At 46.3% G+C, this 22,173-nt stretch overlaps 1 protein-coding gene across 1 annotated transcript in view; it reads right to left on the reverse strand.

The window, feature by feature from the left end:
* The window catches only part of LOC139688537 (uncharacterized), a 101,662-nt gene extending 81,030 nt beyond the window's left edge, over window positions 1-20,632 (reverse strand). The window contains exon 1 of the mRNA XM_071586069.1: window positions 19,824-20,632. Within this exon, the coding sequence (XP_071442170.1) occupies window positions 19,824-20,013 (190 nt within the window). The 5' untranslated portion in view covers window positions 20,014-20,632. The remainder of the gene's footprint in view (window positions 1-19,823) is intronic.
* Between the last annotated feature and the right edge of the window lie 1,541 nt (window positions 20,633-22,173).

Here is a 22,173-nt window from a genome sequence, read left to right on the forward strand (position 1 = left end):
GTACTTTGCACTCTGTGAGAGATTTGTTAAATATAAATTCAAGGTACGGGGCAATATTAGGAGCTAAATGTTTTACCACCCTAGCTGGTATATTTTCGGAACCCGGAAATTTGTTGGGTTTAATCTCATTAAGCAATTTGAGAATTCTTTGTTGGTCCGCTGCTATTTTTTTCCATGGGTTGAGTATGTGTTTCTTCTTGGAGATATGCGGTGGCAACATCGTTCGTAAAAACGCTTTGAAAGAATGAATATAGGATGTTGGCTTTACCCTCACTGACTGTATGAATTATATTGTTACAATCCCTTGAGCAAGCCACGGTTTGTTTACTCCCATTTACTTCCCTAACATATGACCAGAAAGCTTTAGGGTCAGTGTCCAAGTATTCGCAAAGTACTTTACGTTTAAAGTCTAGTAAGGCGCTACGTAATTGTGTTTTGGTTTCAATTTTAGAGGATCTATACTTGTCCCCTAATTGTTTAATGTCAGGAGATGGCGTGTTCACGCCTGCCCTCTTTACCCTAGAGTGTATCATTCTGTGCTTTCGAAGGGCTTGAATAATAATTGATCCACCCAAGTGGTGTGGAGGCATTATTATTCCTTTAGCTAATCGTTAATGTTAAGACCACCTACGACGAATTTAAGAACGTGAATCTTTGAAATACTCCAGAGGTAACGATCGCGGTCAAAGCAGAGGAAAGGATTCTTTAATTATAGCGGACCGTTATTTATCAGTTTTCAACACCACCATTATTGGTGGCCGACAGAGGACGGCGGTCATTTTTTGTCCATACGAAATGAAGAGGTCAGGGAAAGTTTCCCTTCTTCTGCCCTCGTCTCGAGGCGATGAACGGCCGAAAGTCGCGGCTAGGGATCGATTTGACGTCCATCGATTACCCTCGGGGTGCCCACCGACGATGAGGCGTCAGGGCGAAACATGGATCGCTTCGGTGAGTGCTCTCGGGGGAGGTTTCAACGAGCATTCGAGTGTTCCCCGTCAGTGTGGTGATCGGAAATTGCGACACAATTTCGCCTCAGATTAGGGATTGGGCAGAATCCAAGCGGAATGTTGCGCACAAGGGTAAAAGAATAAAAACATACTTTTGGACACATTTAAGTCCATTTCATGCTCAAATTTACGATGGGTTAAATACAATTATTATGAAATAACGGTCGGGAATCTAAGTTCTGAAGAACAAATAGTATCAAGGAAATGGTGGAGATATCTGGAATATATTGGAGGTGAATAGATGATTGCTGCGAATTAATTATCTATTCACCTCTAAGAAAAAAGTACCTGCCGGTGTAAGACTAGAAATTTACTCTGCAGTACAAGGTGCAAAAAATTAGGGTGAAGTGAATTCAGTCCAATAAGACTGAACTTTGCATGATACTGTGAATGATTGAATACTAACGTTATGTAACTGCATGCAAAAGTGTTGCGAGACATGGGAGCTGGAATTTAATTTGAATAAATGTTTCAAGAAATTTTTGGAGGAAAAGTACTTCACCAGAAAACACACTATGCAGGGTTTAGTGAAGTGTAGTACACATCTACTTAATACCCAGCAAGCCGCTGTAAGGGTGTGTTGGGGGGGGGGGGTTAGGACACCACCGGTAATTAAGAAAGACAAAAAAAAACGCATGCGAAAGCCACAAATTTATATCATCCGCAAAAAAAACATGGCATACACTCATGCAAGAACACATACACCCCACGGACATGCAAACACTCAAACCACCAACTAACATATACATGCACCTACAAATAGACCTAATGTCCTGGCAATGTCTTCTTTTTTTCCCACGAATTCAATGTTTCCAATATTTCTATAAGGACTTCGGTTCCTTACTATTATGATTTCAACTTTTTCGAGGAAAGAATGAGTATTTGTATCCATCTCCCTTATTTTATCTTTGTTGGCTGTTCCACCGCCTCACGATACATTAGTAAGAGGATGCAACCGCACCCATTAAACTTCAGTCTTTTCCTCAGACCCAAAGAGGCTTCGGCCTATAACGGGTGTTTGCCCCATTTGGCAAATAAAAACCTTTTAAACTGAAACTGAAAAACACGACCATAGGTTCGATGCTGCGGATCATCAGGTGGCATACATTAAACATTTTTCAACTTATATAGCCTGGCTCCAAGAGGGGAGGAAGGTAGGGGGGATAAGGGAGAGGGGGTGGGTTTGAGTACTGGTGCAGCAGCCTATTGGTGGGCTAGCGGAGGGGGAGGGCATGTATTAGATGGCTTCCGGCTGAACAATGTGGCACTTAATGTTCATTAAATCGAGAACATAACGTATCCCACCACCGTTCTTTTTAAGTACAGCGAAAAAAATGGGGGACCCATCTATATAAAGTCTGCGGGGAAGGTTATAAAAAACTGGGATTTAATATACGAATTGTCGGCAGAAGAGACTCCAAGGTCAAAGAACGTTGTCACCGCGCTATTGTAAAGACTCGTTTAGAATACGCATGTAGCTTATAGGATTCGAGGGAAAAAGGCTCCATTCGGGAAATTAAGAAGGTTTAAAGCCGGACAGCCAGTTTCGTTTAAAACTCCTACGATAAAACGAAAATGGTCACTTAAATGCGAATGGAGTTGAAGTGGGAATCAGTATTAAGAAGACGATTCAATGCTAGGTTGAAATTACAAAATAAATCAAATCCGCATGTTTAAGCACCAAGGTCTAGCAAATTATTCCCAGTCCAACGTACATCTCCATCTACTTAATACCCCGCAAGCCGCCGCAAGGGCGTGCGGCGGGGGGTGTTAGGGCACCACCTGTACTTAAGAAAGGAAAAAAACCGCATGCAAAAGCTACAATTGGTCGCTGGGATCATGCATATAAAATTCGGGAAATAGATGCCAGAACTTGCAGACTCAAGGACTCTTTCTTCCCACGGACAAATACGGGATAGCAACTGTAGGGTTAAATATGGCAAAAATTTCACTTGCCACCCTCAGCGTCTACATCTAGTCAATACCCCGCAAGCCGACGCAAGGGTGTGTGGCGGGGGGTGTGAGGGCACCACCCGTAATTAAGACAAAAACCACATGCAAAAGCCACAAATTTATAGAACCCACAAACAAAATATGGTATACATTCATAAAAGAACACTTTCAACCCCACATACATGGAAGCACACAAACTAGCAACTAACATACACATGCAAGTACACCTAATATCTTTGCAAAGTATAATTCTGTTCCGCTTTGTAGATTAAATGTTTTTAATATTTCTAAAATGACTTCGGTTTCTTACTATTTTGATTCCAGATTGTTCGGGCAAAGAATGAGTATTTGTTTCTATCTGTACTGGAATCTATCTTCCTAATCTTACCTTTGTGGACTGTTCCACCTTCAGTAGTGCCACATTTTCTCCCAAGGATCCCAAATGCTTGCGGCATGTGGCCTAACTAGAGCGAAATAACACCTCTCTTTTACTTTCTCATTACATTTCCTCAGCTCAAGTTCAAGGAAGCCGAGTTTCTTTGAAGCGGATCCGCATATTGTCCTGATATGTGCTTCCCATGAAAGGTGTGGTGTTAGAACAACCCCAAAATATTTAACTTGATTGGCCGTAGTCAGTACTGAACCCTCTATTTCGTAGTTTATATCCTGTTCCTCGCTTCCTTTGTTGCAAAATTGCCAAACTGCGCATTTATCTATATTAAGTGTTAATCTTCATTTATTGCATCATTCCGAGATATTGTCGCAAGGGGCGTTTTTATGGTGCGACACAAAGGGTATCGGGGAAAGTCAGAATAACTACACCGACTCTTACCTATACCTCGTATATTATTCAACATAGTCATAATGCACCATTTACACAGGTATAAGCAAATTATGGATGACCCTCGGTAAACCAACGCGAGTGCGGGCAATTGAAATGGCAGAACATTACCTGGGAAAGGGTAAAGGCAGGGTAGACGCGGTCACGAAACACATAACCTAGGCAGAGCTCTCGTCCGTCGGAAAGGAAGGGAGTATGGCAGGGTGGACGCGGTCACGACACGCATAACCTAGGCAGAGCCCTCGTCCGAAGTTGAGTCAGCAATAGGACACGCTGTCGCGACAAGCGCAACTTAGCCGAAGCATCGTGCCCTACCGGTCACCGCCAGATAACCAACTGACCGCTTTTCGCCCCGCGACCATGGCTTTTATACCCAATTTAGGAGTCGGGGGAGGAATACTCTTGTAACATTGCCTTTGATCACGTGGGAGATTCGGAGGAGCCAGGGAAGGAATATTATGTTGCATACGTGCAACGTTGTGTCTTCGATCGCTTGGGGTATTCGGAGGAGCCTAGAAAGCAGTACCATGTCGCATACTTGCGACATTACCCCAGCAGCATGTAGAATCACGGGTCTAACCATCGAGGAAAATGACATACACCAATTAAAAGTACAAAATACAAAAATTAATAGAGCACTTGAACATTACCCAAAAATTTTCAACAGCAAGAGAAGAAGGAAAAGTTTTTCACAATCAGTTTTTCCCTTAAAAACAATAATTATTTACGACACAATACAAATTTGGGAATAGTGGACCATTAGACACATTCACCATGTTAACAATATTATCTTTCTGGTGTCGGCTGACTATTCCTGGCAGGTATTGCCTGGGCATCATCATCTGAGCATCCGGGAGGTAAGGTAAAACTCCCATGACCACGTAGTGTCATTCTCAAAAACTTTTAATGGCAATTTACGTTTAAATTAATCTCCTTCCTCATGCTGTAATACCAACGTCCAAGCTTCTCACTCTAAATATGTAATTATGTGCACACCGCAACTCTGAGCAATATTTTTACAAATGGCCTTTTGGAATCACTCACCGCCAGGTAAAGCGAATCTGGGTCCAATTAAATATTTCGATCACCATCTACTGATGGGGCCGGAAAGGGGTGAGCCTCAAAAATCGTATTTTTCTGACTCCTTTGTTGCATGAGTAAAATGACGAGCATGGCAATCCTTCCAGAGTGCCGCGCTATTTTAACGTGAGCCATCTTGTAAAGGGGTAAAACATCACTTCCTCAGACACCCGTAAGGACTAAGCCTGGTGAAATCATTCGCTCCGCACTCTGGATTGCCTTTTTTAGAAGACCGGGAGCAAGGAATGAAGGTGTTAACACCCCATACTCGGCTAGCATCACCATAGTGCTGAGTCATCTGGCTTCATGGGGTAGCTGGGAAGAATGCCGGGAGAGAGAGACAAAACTAATTTGTTACATAGTGAGACGTTCTTCGGTTTGTAGTACAGCAGTGACCAATCCTTGAGCACCGGCCAATTAGCAATCTTATTCGAGATATCTGTGACTCGCGCATCCTGTACCTGCCAAAAAATGCAACCCCTACCCAAACATATTATACATTCCTCTGTTTATACGGATGTATTTGCCTAAGGAATTTAAAATATTCACAGTTTACTTAAAATTAACACATAAAATTCACATTTTATAACCACGTTCTTTGGAATCCCAAACGGCTCCGAAGTTCTTTACACCGAAAGTTTTTCCTTCCTAGTCCTAAATTGTTCGTATTAACAATCAACCATTAGTCCAATGCTGGTTTAACGGCAAACATAGCAAGATCACTAATGAGTTACTTTTCAGTACCCTTAGCACAGGGTACACTTAATAATCCTAAGCATAGACACAATTAAACCTAATTCACAAGATACGAACTCAGAAGCACTTATTTCGGCGTGAGGGCTTGGGAAGCTTGCCCTCTTAGGGCCCGGCGACGTCGATATAGAAATCGTCTGGCCTTGTTGTATCTTTTCCGTCCTTTAGGGACAGCCTTGGCCTCTACAAGCGTTGAGGGGAGTCCACCCTGTAAGGGATCACAATGAGGAGAGACTGGGGAACTAATCGGGTTCTCGATGGAGTTCGGTCTGTATCCCTGTGAGGAGAGTCCGTGCGAGGTGGATGCCCAGGATTCCTCAAATTCCCGCATGGCTGTATCCCTCCAGCAACGGAACCAGCGGTCTTCGTACCGGTTCACCAATCCCACAACCTCTGGCTGATTGAGATGTCCTGCGGGGGTGAGAGGTAGCCCTTCCTCCGGGAGTCCTCCCTCTGGGGAAAGCCACCAACCTTGGATCGTCCCGGTCCTATTCACAAGACTCCCGGGTTGTACCATGAAAATGTTCCCCCTCATGAGGCTCCATCGCCTCGGGCGGGGCTTTACTAAAATTGACACGCGACAAGTCTTTCATCGCGGAAGGGTCCGTCCAGAAGTTTTCGTCCTCAGCGTCTACCCAGTTACTGAAGGGTGCCTGAACTTCCTCCCCAAATGGCACCACCTCGACTACATAGCCCTTTTTTAACTTTTTCTCGCTGTTACGAATGTTACAAAGTGATATGGGGACGGCGCCTTCAGGTGACACCGAAGCAATGCTCGGCAGAATAAATAAATCTCTTTCGCTTTCAACGACTCGCACTTCTTTGCCTTCAACCATCTGACTCTTTGCCTTAGACAACACAATGGATAACTGCGGTACTCTAATAGATTCCTCCAACATAATTTCGCTCAATCGGCCAATCCCATTACTAGCGCCAGTCTGAATTTCGCGAACTTTGCCATCGCACAAGGGCGCAACAAATCTATCCTCTGTTACTGGCGGAAAAACACAATCATCACCCGACTCCTTTATCCCAAACCGGGAGTCGGTGGAAACCTTGAAGACATCGCCAATAACTTCGTCCCTAGCGGTGCAGCTTGATTGTGACGCGGGTGGCACCTATGACTCTTTCGGCCTTCGCCACCTCTGCTAATTTCTGTGAATCCTTCTTTAGAGATCCGTTATCCTTAGTCCCATCGTCCTGCATTGTCGATTCCTCCGTCGTTACTTGAAAACAACTTCCCTCTATACTACCGTTTATTCGCGAGTTACATTTCATTATCTCTGCCGGAAGGGCACTTTGGTTTTTAGTGTCGCTTATCGTTTTTTTCTCAAGGGATGCTAAATCATACGTGGCCATTTCCGAATTATTGCCATTAATTATACTATAAATGAAAGAATCAAACGCCTTGACCTCTTCCGAAACTCCAATTTCATGGGCGCCTATGGGCTCGTTCATCTGCGATGTTACGCTATTAGATTTTAGGTCTGTCTCGTGTCCCTCACCCATTCTTATTTTCCGTTTATTGAACGATATACTTTTCCCGTAACGAACCATAAAATCAAGGCCTAGAAGACCGCCATAGCTCGTTTCCCCCAAATCCACTACTTAATGTCATGGGGATATAATTTATCATCAACCAAAAATGGCACGCAACTCTGTCCAATGATTGGCAAGGGATGACCTGACGCGCTTCGCACCCGAGAAATGTAATCAGAAATCCTTAATTGGCCAAAAGGAAATTTTTTACTGTTAATGACGGTAACGGCTGCTCCCGTGTCCCCTAGGAAATTGTAATCTTTCCCGAAAATATTAACTACTATTGTCCATCCCGCTTCTGGAGTTACCGCTAAAATTAAATCTGTCCCGACTCCCGGTCGGGTGATCGGCGTTTCCCGCCACGAAGGGATTTTTGCGCCTCGGGCAGCGTTTGGGAAGATGGCCAGTCCTTTGACAGATGCCGCATATCACGTGCGGGCAATCTTTAGAGAAATGATTTTCATTACCGCAGTTAAAACACAAAGACGGCCTCGTTCCCCTCTCACTCTGTCTACACGCTCGAGTAATGTGACCGGTTTTACCGCAGCGAAAGCAAACGCGTGCGCCGTGATTATCCTTTGGTGCCCCTCCTTGCACCGGGGGAACCGAACTTACTTGGGAACCCCTCCCGACAGCTTGTACGGCGTTAATTTGTTCCACGGGAAACTCCCAAACCGCAACATTTGGCGTATTCGCGTTCATCCCTGACCAAGGCGTTATATTTGGAAACGGCGGCCACCTAGGGGGCGATTGACACAACCACGCATGAGACTGTTGTGGTGAATTTACTTCTCTGTTGACGGCGTAATTTCTGACACTAGCTTCTTCAACGCTTGCGAACCCTTCTGCCTCAATCATGTTCGTTGGATTACGAACCAACACAAACCTGCCGATCTCATCCCTCAGCCCAATTAAAAATTGCGCAAGAAGTCTACCTTCAATCATTTCCTTCGCTGTTTCTGAATCAATCTCGCCCCATGACTCGCGTAGCCTATGGGCGACATTGCGCAATCTGGTTGAAAATTCTGCGATGCTCTCCAGCGGTTTTTGTACGCAAGTGTTAAATATTTTTTCAAACATGATTGGAGAGGCCTTTAGGGAAAGCCATAGGGCAGGGCGGACGCGGTCACGATACTCATAACCTAGGCAGAGCCCTCGTCCGTCGGGAAGGAAGGGAGTATGGCAGGGCGGACGCGGTCACGACACGCATAACCTAGGCAGAGCCCTCGTCCGTCGGGAAGGAAGGGAGTATGGCAGGGCGGACGCGGTCACGACACGCATAACCTAGGCAGAGCCCTCGTCCGTCGGGAAGGAAGGGAGTATGGCAGGGCGGACGCGCTGACGACGAACGTAACCTAGACAGAGCCCTCGTCCGAAGTTGAGTCAGCAATAGGACACGCTGTCGCGACAAGCGCAACATAGCCGAAGCATCGTGCCCTACCAGTCACCGCCAGATAACCAACTGACCGCTTTTCTCGTCTTCTTTTTGCCAAAACGTTCCCTCTTGACGCTTGGCTTTCAGCTGCCCGATGATTTATTCATTCAGCTGCTGTGTTTGCGGCTTCTTAGCCTGTCGATGAAGGAAGATCCAATCAACTCCTTTTCCTTTTCAATGGTGGTTGGTCGTCGTCCCGTCCCGTTGTTGCACTTGGGCGTTTGTGCCTTTCCCAGGAGACAGGTTTTAAGCCGCCGATCGACCGCAAGTGCTCTTCTTTTTTGCCTTCAAGTTCTTTATAAAAGGCCGTCGCGCGAGTCTTGATGACATCTCCGATGGGCGCAGTTTCAGTTAAGGCGTGGAGAATTTCTGCGGCATAGTTCCAGCCAAGCCCAAGTACACTGTTGAGTGCCCCTCTTTCCGTCACCTCCAAGTGGTGGAAGGCCGTCGGAGTCATTTTGCCACTCCATGCCGGTGAAGCGTACATCAAGATTGGGCGAATCGCCGCCACGTATAGATACGTCTTCGTCTTGATAGAGAGGGACGGTGAACGCAGCAGCGGCGAGAGTTGCAGTCGTCTTCCTCTGGCCTTCCTGGTGGCAGCGAGGGCGTGACTTTTGAATGTCAGTCTTTTATCCAGTACGACGTCTAGATAGGTCACCTCTTCCTTCCATGGCGCCTCCTCGGTGCCCACGAGGATTTCTCCTGGTTCTCGCAGTCCTCCAGGTGAAAAAAGAATCGTCTGCGTCTTTGCGTTGTTGACGCTGATTCGCCACAGGGCGTACCACTCCAGCAGTTTGTCTACTGCTCGCTGCAGGTATGTTGCCGCCATGTGTGCTCTCCGCGAAGTGGTCACTATTGCTGCGTCATCAGCATACAGGGCAACCATGGTATGTCGTCCATGGTCTACCGGGAGGTCCGCCGTATATAGATTAAAAGGTATCGGTCCGAGCACCGATCCTTGCGGCACGCCTGCGTGAACCTATTTCGGCTGTGACAGCGCGCGTCCCCAGGCGACAAGGAAAGTCCTTCCTGTCAGGTATGATGTTAGCAAGCGGCGCTGCCAATTTGGAAACCGCTGTTTTGCAAGTTTTCGACTGAGGCCAGCGGCCATACCCGATCGAAGGCTTTCCTGATGTCAAAGAACGCCGCCGTTGAGCAGCATCGCCGATTGAATCCGGCCGTCACCTGTTCCACAAGACGGACGAGCTGGTGTGTGGTGGAGTGTTCCTCTTGAAAACCGTACTGTAATGCCGGCAAGATTGAGTAGGCCGCGATGTGCCTCAGGAGATGTGGCAGCAGTACCCTCTCAAGCAGCTTTCCCAGGGTCGCTAGCAGGGCGATCGGGCGGTAGTTCTCTACGTTCCGAGCGGACTTCGGCGGCTTCGGCAATAGAATGACTTATGCCGATTTCTAGATGGCCGGAAAATGTCCCATGGAGAAGCAGGCCGTAAAGAGCGTAATAAGGTGAGTTGCGAGCGAGACAGGCATCTGTCGAAGGGCCTCGTTCGGGATGGTGTCCTCTCCTGGTGCTTTCTTGGAGCGTAGTCGTCCAAGGGCTGCTCTCAGGTCGTTTTCGGTAACCTTCGTTACCGTCATGGTGTCCCCCTCCGTTGTTTCATCCTCTTCAGGAAAGTCACTAGGATCATCTGGTACCAGTGGATCCGGAGTCGACGTGAAAGTGGCCTCCTGCATATTTGCTGCAAATTCAGCCTTTTCCTCTTCCGTGATAAGATGGCCACCAGGTGAGTCGATCGGTGGGTCGATCCGAATGTTGTGGCGAAGAGAAGCTGCCATTCTCCATATGCTCCCATCTTCGGTTCGGAGGGAAGCAACCTTCCTTTCCCACGTCTTCTGCCTGTGGTCCTCGATGAGCTGTCTCACTTCGGCTCGTTTTCCTCTAAACCGTGCCCCATCCGCGGGACATTTGGTTCTTTGAAATCGCCGTCGAAGCCGATTTCTTTCGCGGATGCGGCGAAGGATGGAATGCGGCAGCGTCAGATGTCCAGAAGGGCGCATCACTTTTATTGGCACGGTGTTCTGTAATGCTTGGTCCACGCCAGCTGTTATGACAGAAGCATATTCGTCCAGCATAGCTTGTGACGTCAGTGATGGCGGCTGTTCCGGTAAAATGTCGGACAGGATCTGCCTGTACCCTGTCCAGTCTGTTGTATCCAGGCATCGCACCTGCCGTGGGGGAAGTAACGTTGGGCAGCATCCCAGATAGGCGCAGACTGGGTAGTGGTCGCTGTCCAACGTCGGTGTCTCCACGAGAGAAAGCGAACTCGTGAGCCTACGGTGCAGCGCAATATCTAAGACGTCTTCGCTCCTGCCGTGGCGCTGATGCCTTGGCCCATGTGGACCCGCGACGCGTACTCCGTTGTTCTGAGTCCATGTGAGCAGCGCTTCACCCCGAGGGTTCGGTGCAATTAAATGCAATGCAACAGTCTTTGCATTTAGATCCCCGAGAAAAAGCGACGGCCGTGACCCGGAGAAGATGACTTCGAAGTCCCGTGTGGCTAGAGGTCGTTTTGGGGGGAGATATAGTGGTCCCACTGTGAGAGAGCCGAGCGAAGTATCTACTTCAATTGCTGTCGCCTCTAGATGCAGTCGAGCTGGTAGGTCAATTTTCCCCTTCCTACCACTGCCCATCCGGACTCCCCGTTCCCCACTCGCACCTGAGCAGTCTGAGACATGTACAGGTTGCGGATTAGCCTCCTTTCCCTCCAATCTATTCCTATTTTATGCAATATACTCATTAGTTTTTCCCAATTCCCTCTATCAAACGCTTTTTCGAAATCTGCGAAACAGGAAAATACCTCTTGGTTGTGTTCTATATTCCTCTCGATTATAATCTCATTACTGCAATGGCATCCTGCGTGGCTCTCCCCTTCCTGGACCCAAACTGATCATCCCCTGAGTACTCATTTGCCTTACTCTGCATCCATTTGTGGATGATCCTGAGAACCACTTTACCTGCATGGGAAATCAAACTTATGGTCCTGTAGTCCTCACATGATGTAGCCTTTATCTTTTTCGGAATAGGAACTAAAACTGATCTCACAAGTCTTCCAGCCGGATTCCTTCCTCACAGATACTACGAATCAGTCCATACCATTTTTATGCAATATTACTCAGCTCTTTGCCATCCTCTACGGTTTTCTCTACTGTCTGCTGATACTCCTTCCTAATCATTACAGTGTATACGTTTAAATCCATTAACTAATCGCCACCGCTGCCTTATCTTTTTGAAACGGACATTGCATTTCATAACAACTCAATCGTGGTCAGAGTCCGCATCCGATCCCGGGAAGCTTTGCAAATTGATCGCACTTTCTGAATCGTCGTCTGACCATAATATTATTTAACGGATGCGTTTCTGAGTCATCTGGCGTTTTCCATGTATACCTACGCCTTTTTGGTGCCAAAACCAAGTGTTGGTGATGACTACATCTATATAAAATCCCTCAAGCCACCGCAAGGGCGTGTGGCGGGGGGCACTACCCGTAAAAAAGAACAAAAACACCAGAAAAATCAACCAATCCATGCAAACCTATAGCCACAGTAGCGCATACATTCATCCAATAACCTTTTCGACTTACGCGCATGCAAGTACATATAATATCATCCAACAAGGAATTACACCTTAGGATGCAGTAAGAAATTTATTCAATAACTTGCAAGTTAGAAATTGAAAAGTAAGAAGTTGAAATTCCTCTGCCACATGGACATGTAACTTACAATGATCTCCTCCGTCAAGGACACAGGTAGAAAATGGGACGCAATGCTTAATGGAGCAGGAGCCCCCCCCCCCCCCACAGACAGAGAGACGAGAGTGGAAGGGGAATCTTGAAAACAGAAATGGCAGAGCGAGCATTACTGTTAAGAGCACTACATCGTTTGATGGCATTCTAATGCGGTCGTGCGGAAAAGGGGTTTTGACAACAAACCACGAGGTTAGTGAAAGTGCATACGGAATTAATTATTCCCTTGACCAATTTCGGGGAACACTTAAGCAATATTACACTGACCGAGCAGGGAATTCTACATCTGCTCCGTAGTATCAAAGCAAGCAATGCACCTGGTCGGGAAGAAATACATGCTAGAATATTAAAGGAATTAGCTGAAGACACTGCCCCATTTTGACATATTGTTTTTCTAGAATCGATAGAAGAAGGCTCAGTGCCTGACGACTGGAAGCTAGCCCATATAACTCCCATCTATAAAGGCGGCGATATGGATAAACCAACCAACTACCGACCCATTTCTTTGACAACAATCTCTTGTAAAATATTGGAACTCATTATTGTTACTAACATTATGAGATTTCTTGATAGTAGGAAAATACTAAGCCACAACCAGCATGGATTTAGGAAGAGCAGATCTTGCGAAACACAACTTGGTCTCTTCATTCACGATATACTTAGATCGGAAGAAAACAACACACAAGCCGATGCAGTATTCCTAGATTTCAAAGAAGCCTTTGATTAAGTCCCACCCAATAAACTGTTAAACAAACTTAAATACTGTGGAATCAATGAGGAAATAATTAATTGGATTAGAGACTTCTTGTAAAATCGCAAAAAAAGTAGCCATCGATGGGTTGTGCTCAACGGATAGAGATGTGACTTCGGGCGTCCCCCAGGGAAGTGTAATAGGGCCTCTTCTGTTCCTAATACACATTAATTGCTTAAGCACACACGTTAGTAGCAATCTCAGATTATTTGTCGACGACATGGTGCTATACAGGGAAATAAGGAGCCTACTAGATCGCGAGTTACTTTCTAGAGACTTCGACACAATCTCGGAATGGGGTAAGAAATGGGGATTAATGCTTAATATAGACAAATGCGCAGTTTTGAAATTTTGGAAGAAGGGTAGTGGGGAACAGGACATAAACTACGAATGCGGCAAATCAAGTTAAATATTAGGGGGTAGTTCTAACACCACGCCTTTCTTGGGAAGCACATATCAGGACAATATGCGGATCCGCTTCAAAGAAACTCGGCTTCCTTGAACTTGAGCTGAGGAAATGTAATGAGAAAGTAAAAGAGAGGTGTTATTTCGCTCTAGTTAGGCCACATGCCGCAAGCATTTGGGATCCTTGGGAGAAAATGTGGCACTACTGAAGGTGGAACAGTCCACAAAGGTAAGATTAGGAAGATAGATTCCAGTACAGATAGAAACAAATACTCATTCTTTGCCCGAACAATCTGGAATCAAAATAGTAAGAAACCGAAGTCATTTTAGAAATATTAAAAACATTTAATCTACAAAGCGGAACAGAATTATACTTTGCAAAGATATTAGGTGTACTTGCATGTGTATGTTAGTTGCTAGTTTGTGTGCTTCCATGTATGTGGGGTTGAAAGTGTTCTTTTATGAATGTATACCATATTTTGTTTGTGGGTTCTATAAATTTGTGGCTTTTGCATGTGGTTTTTGTCTTAATTACGGGTGGTGCCCTCACACCCCCCGCCACACACCCTTGCGTCGGCTTGCGGGGTATTGACTAGATGTAGACGCTGAGGGTGGCAAGTGAAATTTTTGCCATATTTAACCCTACAGTTGCTATCCCGTATTTGTCCGTGGGAAGAAAGAGTCCTTGAGTCTGCAAGTTCTGGCATCTATTTCCCGAATTTTATATGCATGATCCCAGCGACCAATTGTAGCTTTTGCATGCGGTTTTTTTCCTTTCTTAAGTACAGGTGGTGCCCTAACACCCCCCGCCGCACGCCCTTGCGGCGGCTTGCGGGGTATTAAGTAGATGGAGATGTACGTTGGACTGGGAATAATTTGCTAGACCTTGGTGCTTAAACATGCGGATTTGATTTATTTTGTAATTTCAACCTAGCATTGAATCGTCTTCTTAATACTGATTCCCACTTCAACTCCATTCGCATTTAAGTGACCATTTTCGTTTTATCGTAGGAGTTTTAAACGAAACTGGCTGTCCGGCTTTAAACCTTCTTAATTTCCCGAATGGAGCCTTTTTCCCTCGAATCCTATAAGCTACATGCGTATTCTAAACGAGTCTTTACACTAGCGCGGTGACAACGTTCTTTGACCTTGGAGTCTCTTCTGCCGACAATTCGTATATTAAATCCCAGTTTTTTATAACCTTCCCCGCAGACTTTATATAGATGGGTCCCCCATTTTTTTCGCTGTACTTAAAAAGAACGGTGGTGGGATACGTTATGTTCTCGATTTAATGAACATTAAGTGCCACATTGTTCAGCCGGAAGCCATCTAATACATGCCCTCCCCCTCCGCTAGCCCACCAATAGGCTGCTGCACCAGTACTCAAACCCACCCCCTCTCCCTTATCCCCCCTACCTTCCTCCCCTCTTGGAGCCAGGCTATATAAGTTGAAAAATGTTTAATGTATGCCACCTGATGATCCGCAGCATCGAACCTATGGTCGTGTTTTTCAGTTTCAGTTTAAAAGGTTTTTATTTGCCAAATGGGGCAAACACCCGTTATAGGCCGAAGCCTCTTTGGGTCTGAGGAAAAGACTGAAGTTTAATGGGTGCGGTTGCATCCTCTTACTAATGTATCGTGAGGCGGTGGAACAGCCAACAAAGATAAAATAAGGGAGATGGATACAAATACTCATTCTTTCCTCGAAAAAGTTGAAATCATAATAGTAAGGAACCGAAGTCCTTATAGAAATATTGGAAACATTGAATTCGTGGGAAAAAAAGAAGACATTGCCAGGATATTAGGTCTATTTGTAGGTGCATGTATATGTTAGTTGGTGGTTTGAGTGTTTGCATGTCCGTGGGGTGTATGTGTTCTTGCATGAGTGTATGCCATGTTTTTTTTGCGGATGATATAAATTTGTGGCTTTCGCATGCGTTTTTTTTTGTCTTTCTTAATTACCGGTGGTGTCCTAACCCCCCCCCCAACACACCCTTACAGCGGCTTGCTGGGTATTAAGTAGATGTGTACTACACTTCACTAAACCCTGCATAGTGTGTTTTCTGGTGAAGTACTTTTCCTCCAAAAATTTCTTGAAACATTTATTCAAATTAAATTCCAGCTCCCATGTCTCGCAACACTTTTGCATGCAGTTACATAACGTTAGTATTCAATCATTCACAGTATCATGCAAAGTTCAGTCTTATTGGACTGAATTCACTTCACCCTAATTTTTTGCACCTTGTACTGCAGAGTAAATTTCTAGTCTTACACCGGCAGGTACTTTTTTCTTAGAGGTGAATAGATAATTAATTCGCAGCAATCATCTATTCACCTCCAATATATTCCAGATATCTCCACCATTTCCTTGATACTATTTGTTCTTCAGAACTTAGATTCCCGACCGTTATTTCATAATAATTGTATTTAACCCATCGTAAATTTGAGCATGAAATGGACTTAAATGTGTCCAAAAGTATGTTTTTATTCTTTTACCCTTGTGCGCAACATTCCGCTTGGATTCTGCCCAATCCCTAATCTGAGGCGAAATTGTGTCGCAATTTCCGATCACCACACTGACGGGGAACACTCGAATGCTCGTTGAAACCTCCCCCGAGAGCACTCACCGAAGCGATCCATGTTTCGCCCTGACGCCTCATCGTCGGTGGGCACCCCGAGGGTAATCGATGGACGTCAAATCGATCCCTAGCCGCGACTTTCGGCCGTTCATCGCCTCGAGACGAGGGCAGAAGAAGGGAAACTTTCCCTGACCTCTTCATTTCGTATGGACAAAAAATGACCGCCGTCCTCTGTCGGCCACCAATAATGGTGGTGTTGAAAACTGATAAATAACGGTCCGCTATAATTAAAGAATCCTTTCCTCTGCTTTGACCGCGATCGTTACCTCTGGAGTATTTCAAAGATTCACGTTCTTAAATTCGTCGTAGGTGGTCTTAACATTAACGATTAGCTAAAGGAATAATAATGCCTCCACACCACTTGGGTGGATCAATTATTATTCAAGCCCTTCGAAAGCACAGAATGATACACTCTAGGGTAAAGAGGGCAGGCGTGAACACGCCATCTCCTGACATTAAACAATTAGGGGACAAGTATAGATCCTCTAAAATTGAAACCAAAACACAATTACGTAGCGCCTTACTAGACTTTAAACGTAAAGTACTTTGCGAATACTTGGACACTGACCCTAAAGCTTTCTGGTCATATGTTAGGGAAGTAAATGGGAGTAAACAAACCGTGGCTTGCTCAAGGGATTGTAACAATATAATTCATACAGTCAGTGAGGGTAAAGCCAACATCCTATATTCATTCTTTCAAAGCGTTTTTACGAACGATGTTGCCACCGCATATCTCCAAGAAGAAACACATACTCAACCCATGGAAAAAAATAGCAGCGGACCAACAAAGAATTCTCAAATTGCTTAATGAGATTAAATCCAACAAATTTCCGGGTTCCGAAAATATACCAGCTAGGGTGGTAAAACATTTAGCTCCTAATATTGCCCCGTACCTTGAATTTATATTTAACAAATCTCTCACAGAGTGCAAAGTACCTAAGATTTGGAAAACCGCGCAAATAACGCCTATTTTTAAGAGGTGACAGGGAGGCCCCAGGAATTACAGACCTTTATCTCTCACTTCTATCTGTTGCAAAATCTTAGAGCACATAATTGTCAGTTCAATAATGAGACACTTTGATCACATTAACTTTTTAAGTGACAATCAAAACGGATCCAGGAAAACCTGATCATGCGTGGCCCAATTAGGATTGTTTACACATGCCTTATTTTTTATCGGGTGAAAGTGGTATACAATTTGATGCGATCTTTTTGGGTTTCAAAAGGCATTTGATAAGGTTGTCCATGGTAAACTTATTCATAATGAAGTCGGCAGGTATCAACAAGGGCGCGATAAAGTGGGTAGAAGAGGTTCTTTCAGAGCGGGAACAGAGGGTAGTCCTCGATGGCGCTAGTTCCGACGGCGTACGAGTGACCTCGGGGGTACCTCAGGGAAGTGTAATCGGGCCGCTGCTTTTCTTCATTTTTGTTAACGATTTGAACCAAAATAAATGCGATTTATTTGACGCATCGTTGGCTGGAGTGACTCCAAGGCCAATGAACGTTGTTACCACGATCTTGTAAGGCCTCATTTATAATAGGCATGTAGTGTATGGGATCCGAGTGAAAATGGGCTCATTCGGGAAATTGAGAAAGTGCAATGCCGGGCAGCCCGTTTTGTAAAACATTATTATGATAAAACGCAAAGCGTCACTGAAATGCTTATGGAGTTGGGAATTATTAGAAGAGAAGACGATTCATGCTATATTGAACTTACTGAATACATTCAGAACCGCATGTTTCAGCACCGAGGCCTCGGAAAATTATTCGCACTCCAACATATAGCCAACTGTACATTGGTCGCTTTGATCATGCACATAAAATTCGGGAAATGGATACCAGAACCAGCCGCCTCAAGGACTCCTTCTTCCCACGGACAATACGGGATAGCAAATTCAGGGTTACAGATAGCAAAAATTCCACTTGCCACCCTCAGCGTCTAAAAAATAATAAGTTCTACTCAAATGCGTCCACTTTCACTAATATTATCGTGTGTTTTGTGATCAAAACCTTTCCAGCATGACATAAAATAGAGCGCCATTAAATAGTTCAATGCTCGATACAGTATAGCTTACCCTGCTTTGTTTGTTTGTAATTTTCACCTTCCAACCCTCGTCTCTCCCGCTGTGTTGGGGTCCATCCCGCCGTCTTCAGGGTTGGGTCACATTCCCAACCCGTGTCCGAGGGGGAGACCATTTTATACTACTGCATGTCCATGCGGTAGTGGAATTTCCCTTTTTACTCGCCAATTATAATGTGCACGTTAATGGATAGATTTTTGCTACATTTGAAGGTTGAGAAATGCAGTTTTGCATTAAGTTGCACACAGATTTGCACGTTATTTGATAGATATTCACCAGTTGTAGCTTGCACTCCCTGCCACCCACAAATTTTGGTGGATCGCCGGATGTATTAAGTACATGTCAGCCCCTCTTCAATTCTGCATACTTCTTTACTCCATTCCATCCAACATCCCAATCCTATTCCTGCCCATTCCCACTTGCTTCTGCTCACTGCCTTCAACATACGTCCCATCAAAAGCCTTCAAACTCCACATTCCCAAGCCTTCAATTCCAAGTTTGCCGCGCCGTACAAAACAACGCTCAATGTCAAAACTATTCCGAGTCTTTTCGTACGCGGCTTTCGATTTCCATTTCTTAATAAGTTCCCACTTTTATGCTTTAATACCCAGGTATCTTTCCCAACTCATGTTTCCATCTAAACACTTCCGATTCTTCCATTTATCTTCCGCAGTTCATCTTTTTGAAGCCCCAGTCAACCTTCGCCGCCTCCCCCACATAGCCTCCTCGCCCCTCTTCCACAGAGAACGGCATTCTGAAGATGGCGGCCTGGCCGTCGAAACGTCAAACAATTCGTGAGCGTCCTTCCCTTGTATTTCTCCCTTCAGTTAAGTTTAGAATAATAGTTTGTACATTTATTAGTGTCGTCGGTTTAAAATATTGGCGGATCGGTTCCGGCGTGGATCCCTGTTCGGGGGTCGCGTCATGAATTCACGATGCCACGTTCTATGAAGCAACGATGGGCGATACAATGTTTTTGCTAAACCCCAGAAGTCGAACCCGGTGACGATGGGTACTTTTACGCAATTTCATATAGAAAGGGTTTCCGTGGCACGAGATGTCCCGGCAGGGTTGAAAGGAGATTGACGAAGAGGAAACGACACTGGCCGTCCGTCAAACGACACAGTGCGATGAAAATGTGTAAGAAGCGAGAGACATGCACGACTCCAATCGACGCCCGAGTCAGAATGTTACCATCAGGTTGCAATATTCCGTAAATCAAAGTGCATCGCATTCAAGGTTTAGATCCAATAGAGAGATTTGTATGCCAAGATGGTCCCCGAGGTAATATCGGAAGATCGGACAACTTCACCCACCAGATAGAAAGTTTTCATTTGGTACGTGGGGAAGAACAAAGAAATGAGGAAATGGCTTCGCGTTCATGTCGAGCCAACGCACTCTTCCGCGATCGAAACATCTCACGCACTCAACGCCACCAAGGCATATAAAGCGACGTTTATCCGCAAAAATCGTAACCTCCCCGAGAATTAACGAGTCAACAATATCACGTATTACTCGAAAGTGTGTGAAATGGAATGCAAACGGAGGAATGGAGGTCGGTGTGGCCCCTCTCACCTTCTGGGTTGTTGAAGTGGCCCCAGAGGGGCAATCCCACGGCGGTGGCGCCCACCGCGAAGCAGACGAACCCCAGGCCGGCGACGAGCGTCGAGCAGAGGGCCCTCCGGCGATGGTCGTCGACGACCCCATCCTTGACAGCGTCTACGGGCGCCGCGTCCCCACTACCTACGCTCTCGCGGTGCTCCATACTCCCACATGGCACGCCCTCAAGGACAGAGAGCCAAGCACACTTCCTCCGCCCGAACACAGACACACACACACATATACACACGGCACTAGAAGAACACTCGCACTCACGAATTCCTCCGATTCCGAGAACACTGCAATGGCGCACACCGGAAGCCAAGCGCGGACGACGATCACCGCCGAACGAGAAGGAACCACGGCACACACTCGGTCGCCCGACGCCGCCGCGACCTCAACACACGATTCGACGGCGCCTTGTGAAATCGCCCTCCCTCCCCTCCGCCCAACAACAGCAGCAGCAGAGGAGACGGACGGATGTTGAGGCACGGAAGAGCCCGGCGTGTCTCACCCCGCGTCCACACACGTATCATCCAGCGAAGGAAGATTGCGACGCACAAGAGTGGGGCCGTCGCGCTTCCCTCGGCGATGCCACGCCAATCGTGTGTGCTGGCGATTGCTATCCAACTCTGGAAGAATTGAAAACCCAACTCCAGATTCGGAAAACACCTCTCTCCTGCAGGCCGTTTTAGTGTCGGTCGGTGTATCCCGTCGATGCGGTGGGCCTCTCCGGCTGGTGGGAGAGGGGGAAGGCCTATCCGCCGACAGGGGGCTCTGCAAATGTTCGCGAGTGGAGTGACTCGCTTCGACTGGCTCTCACAACCGGCCTTCTTTCGTTCCATCGGAGGGGCGCGGGGGGGTGGCATTGGGAGGGGGAGGGAGGCCGTTACGTGCCGTGCCGCGAGGGGGATTTTCTATCCGTGACGCCGTGGCGGGGAAGGTAGAATGGGAGGGGGGTCGCGTGCTTCTGCCGCCTCCTCTAGCGGCAGAATGGGAAAGGTGGATCGGGGCGGGGAACGAGCGAGGGCGGAGTCGAGGGCACGGAAAGGTCGCCAATGCTGGCGTGTATATATTTTCAGCACCTAAATGGTGAAAAAGTAAAGCAATGGTTAAAGTTTCTTTTATTCGCAGTGCACCAAGAAATAAAAAATATATTTTCCTCCGTCCATTGGCAACTGACTTATGCGTGTCTTAAAAGCGTGGACGCATCTCGGTATTTTAGGATCAAGTAGTTTTGAGGGGAGGCGACCGACAGCTAAGGTCATTTGCGCCATAGGGGATGGACAGGAAAGGATGAAGGGTGGAGAGAAACCCGGCGTCGGCATTAGCCTACTCTTTACGAAAGGCGCCAAGGGGTCCGCAGTTTAACGTCCCATCCGACGGACGGCGTACTCCCTCAAAGTGCCCTCCACAAATCACCTCAAGTAGGGATCGAGATACCTCTGAAAAATATTCAACACCGCCGGGATTTGAACCCGCGCCCTCAGGGTGGGAAGCCAGTACGTTAGCCCCCGCACCATCTCGATCCCCTTTTAGTATCAAATTTCTATATCTACATCTAATCAATACCCCGCAAGGGCGTGTGGCGGGGGTGTTAGGGCACCACCCGTAATTAAGAAAAAAACCACATGCAAAAGCCACAAATGTATGCAGTCCACAAACAAAACATGGTACACATTCATGAAAAAACCCTTACACCCCACGCAGATGCAAACACACAAACTATCATACACATGCACCTACAAATACATCCAATATCTTTGAGCTTTATTTACTGTTTCTGCCAATGATGATTTTTCTCTCATAAATATCAACATTGGTAGTTCTCCGCAGGTTTCACTGATCGTGGGTCCCCATGACTTCCTGCCTTGGACAATCCTTTTCATGTTCCGACAGAGGTGCGGTTAGGTACGGGAACGGTTGGAAAGTGCCCGGGAATTTATACTATGTGTCTATGAAAATAAGAATGTATTGAAGATTTGGTATTTTCCCGGCGTATCAGCTGCGTAAATTCCTCTCGGGTCCTCCACCGGGTTATATCGTCCATCGCGGCCGACGTTTCGATGTCCGACTCGGTGATCGTCTTCAGGGCTTCTGAATGCTGTTTGCCACCAGACCAGACCAGAAACCCTATTGACTGGGCATTTGCCCTTCGTTACAACGCTGCTTCGGTGTGACAATGTCCACCCCTTCAGCGACAGTGTGCGTGCAATTGGCACAGGAAAAACAATGGCGAACGAAAGTGTAAATGGCGAACGTGTACCTTTCCAGTGTTAGTGAAGGAGAAATTGAAAGAAAGACCACTAATGGGTTGGCAATTGGC

The sequence above is a fragment of the Hetaerina americana genome, unplaced genomic scaffold (genome assembly GCF_022747635.1).
Source record: "Hetaerina americana unplaced genomic scaffold, ioHetAmer1.1.p SCAF_20, whole genome shotgun sequence".
Classification (NCBI taxonomy): Eukaryota; Metazoa; Arthropoda; class Insecta; order Odonata; family Calopterygidae; genus Hetaerina; species Hetaerina americana.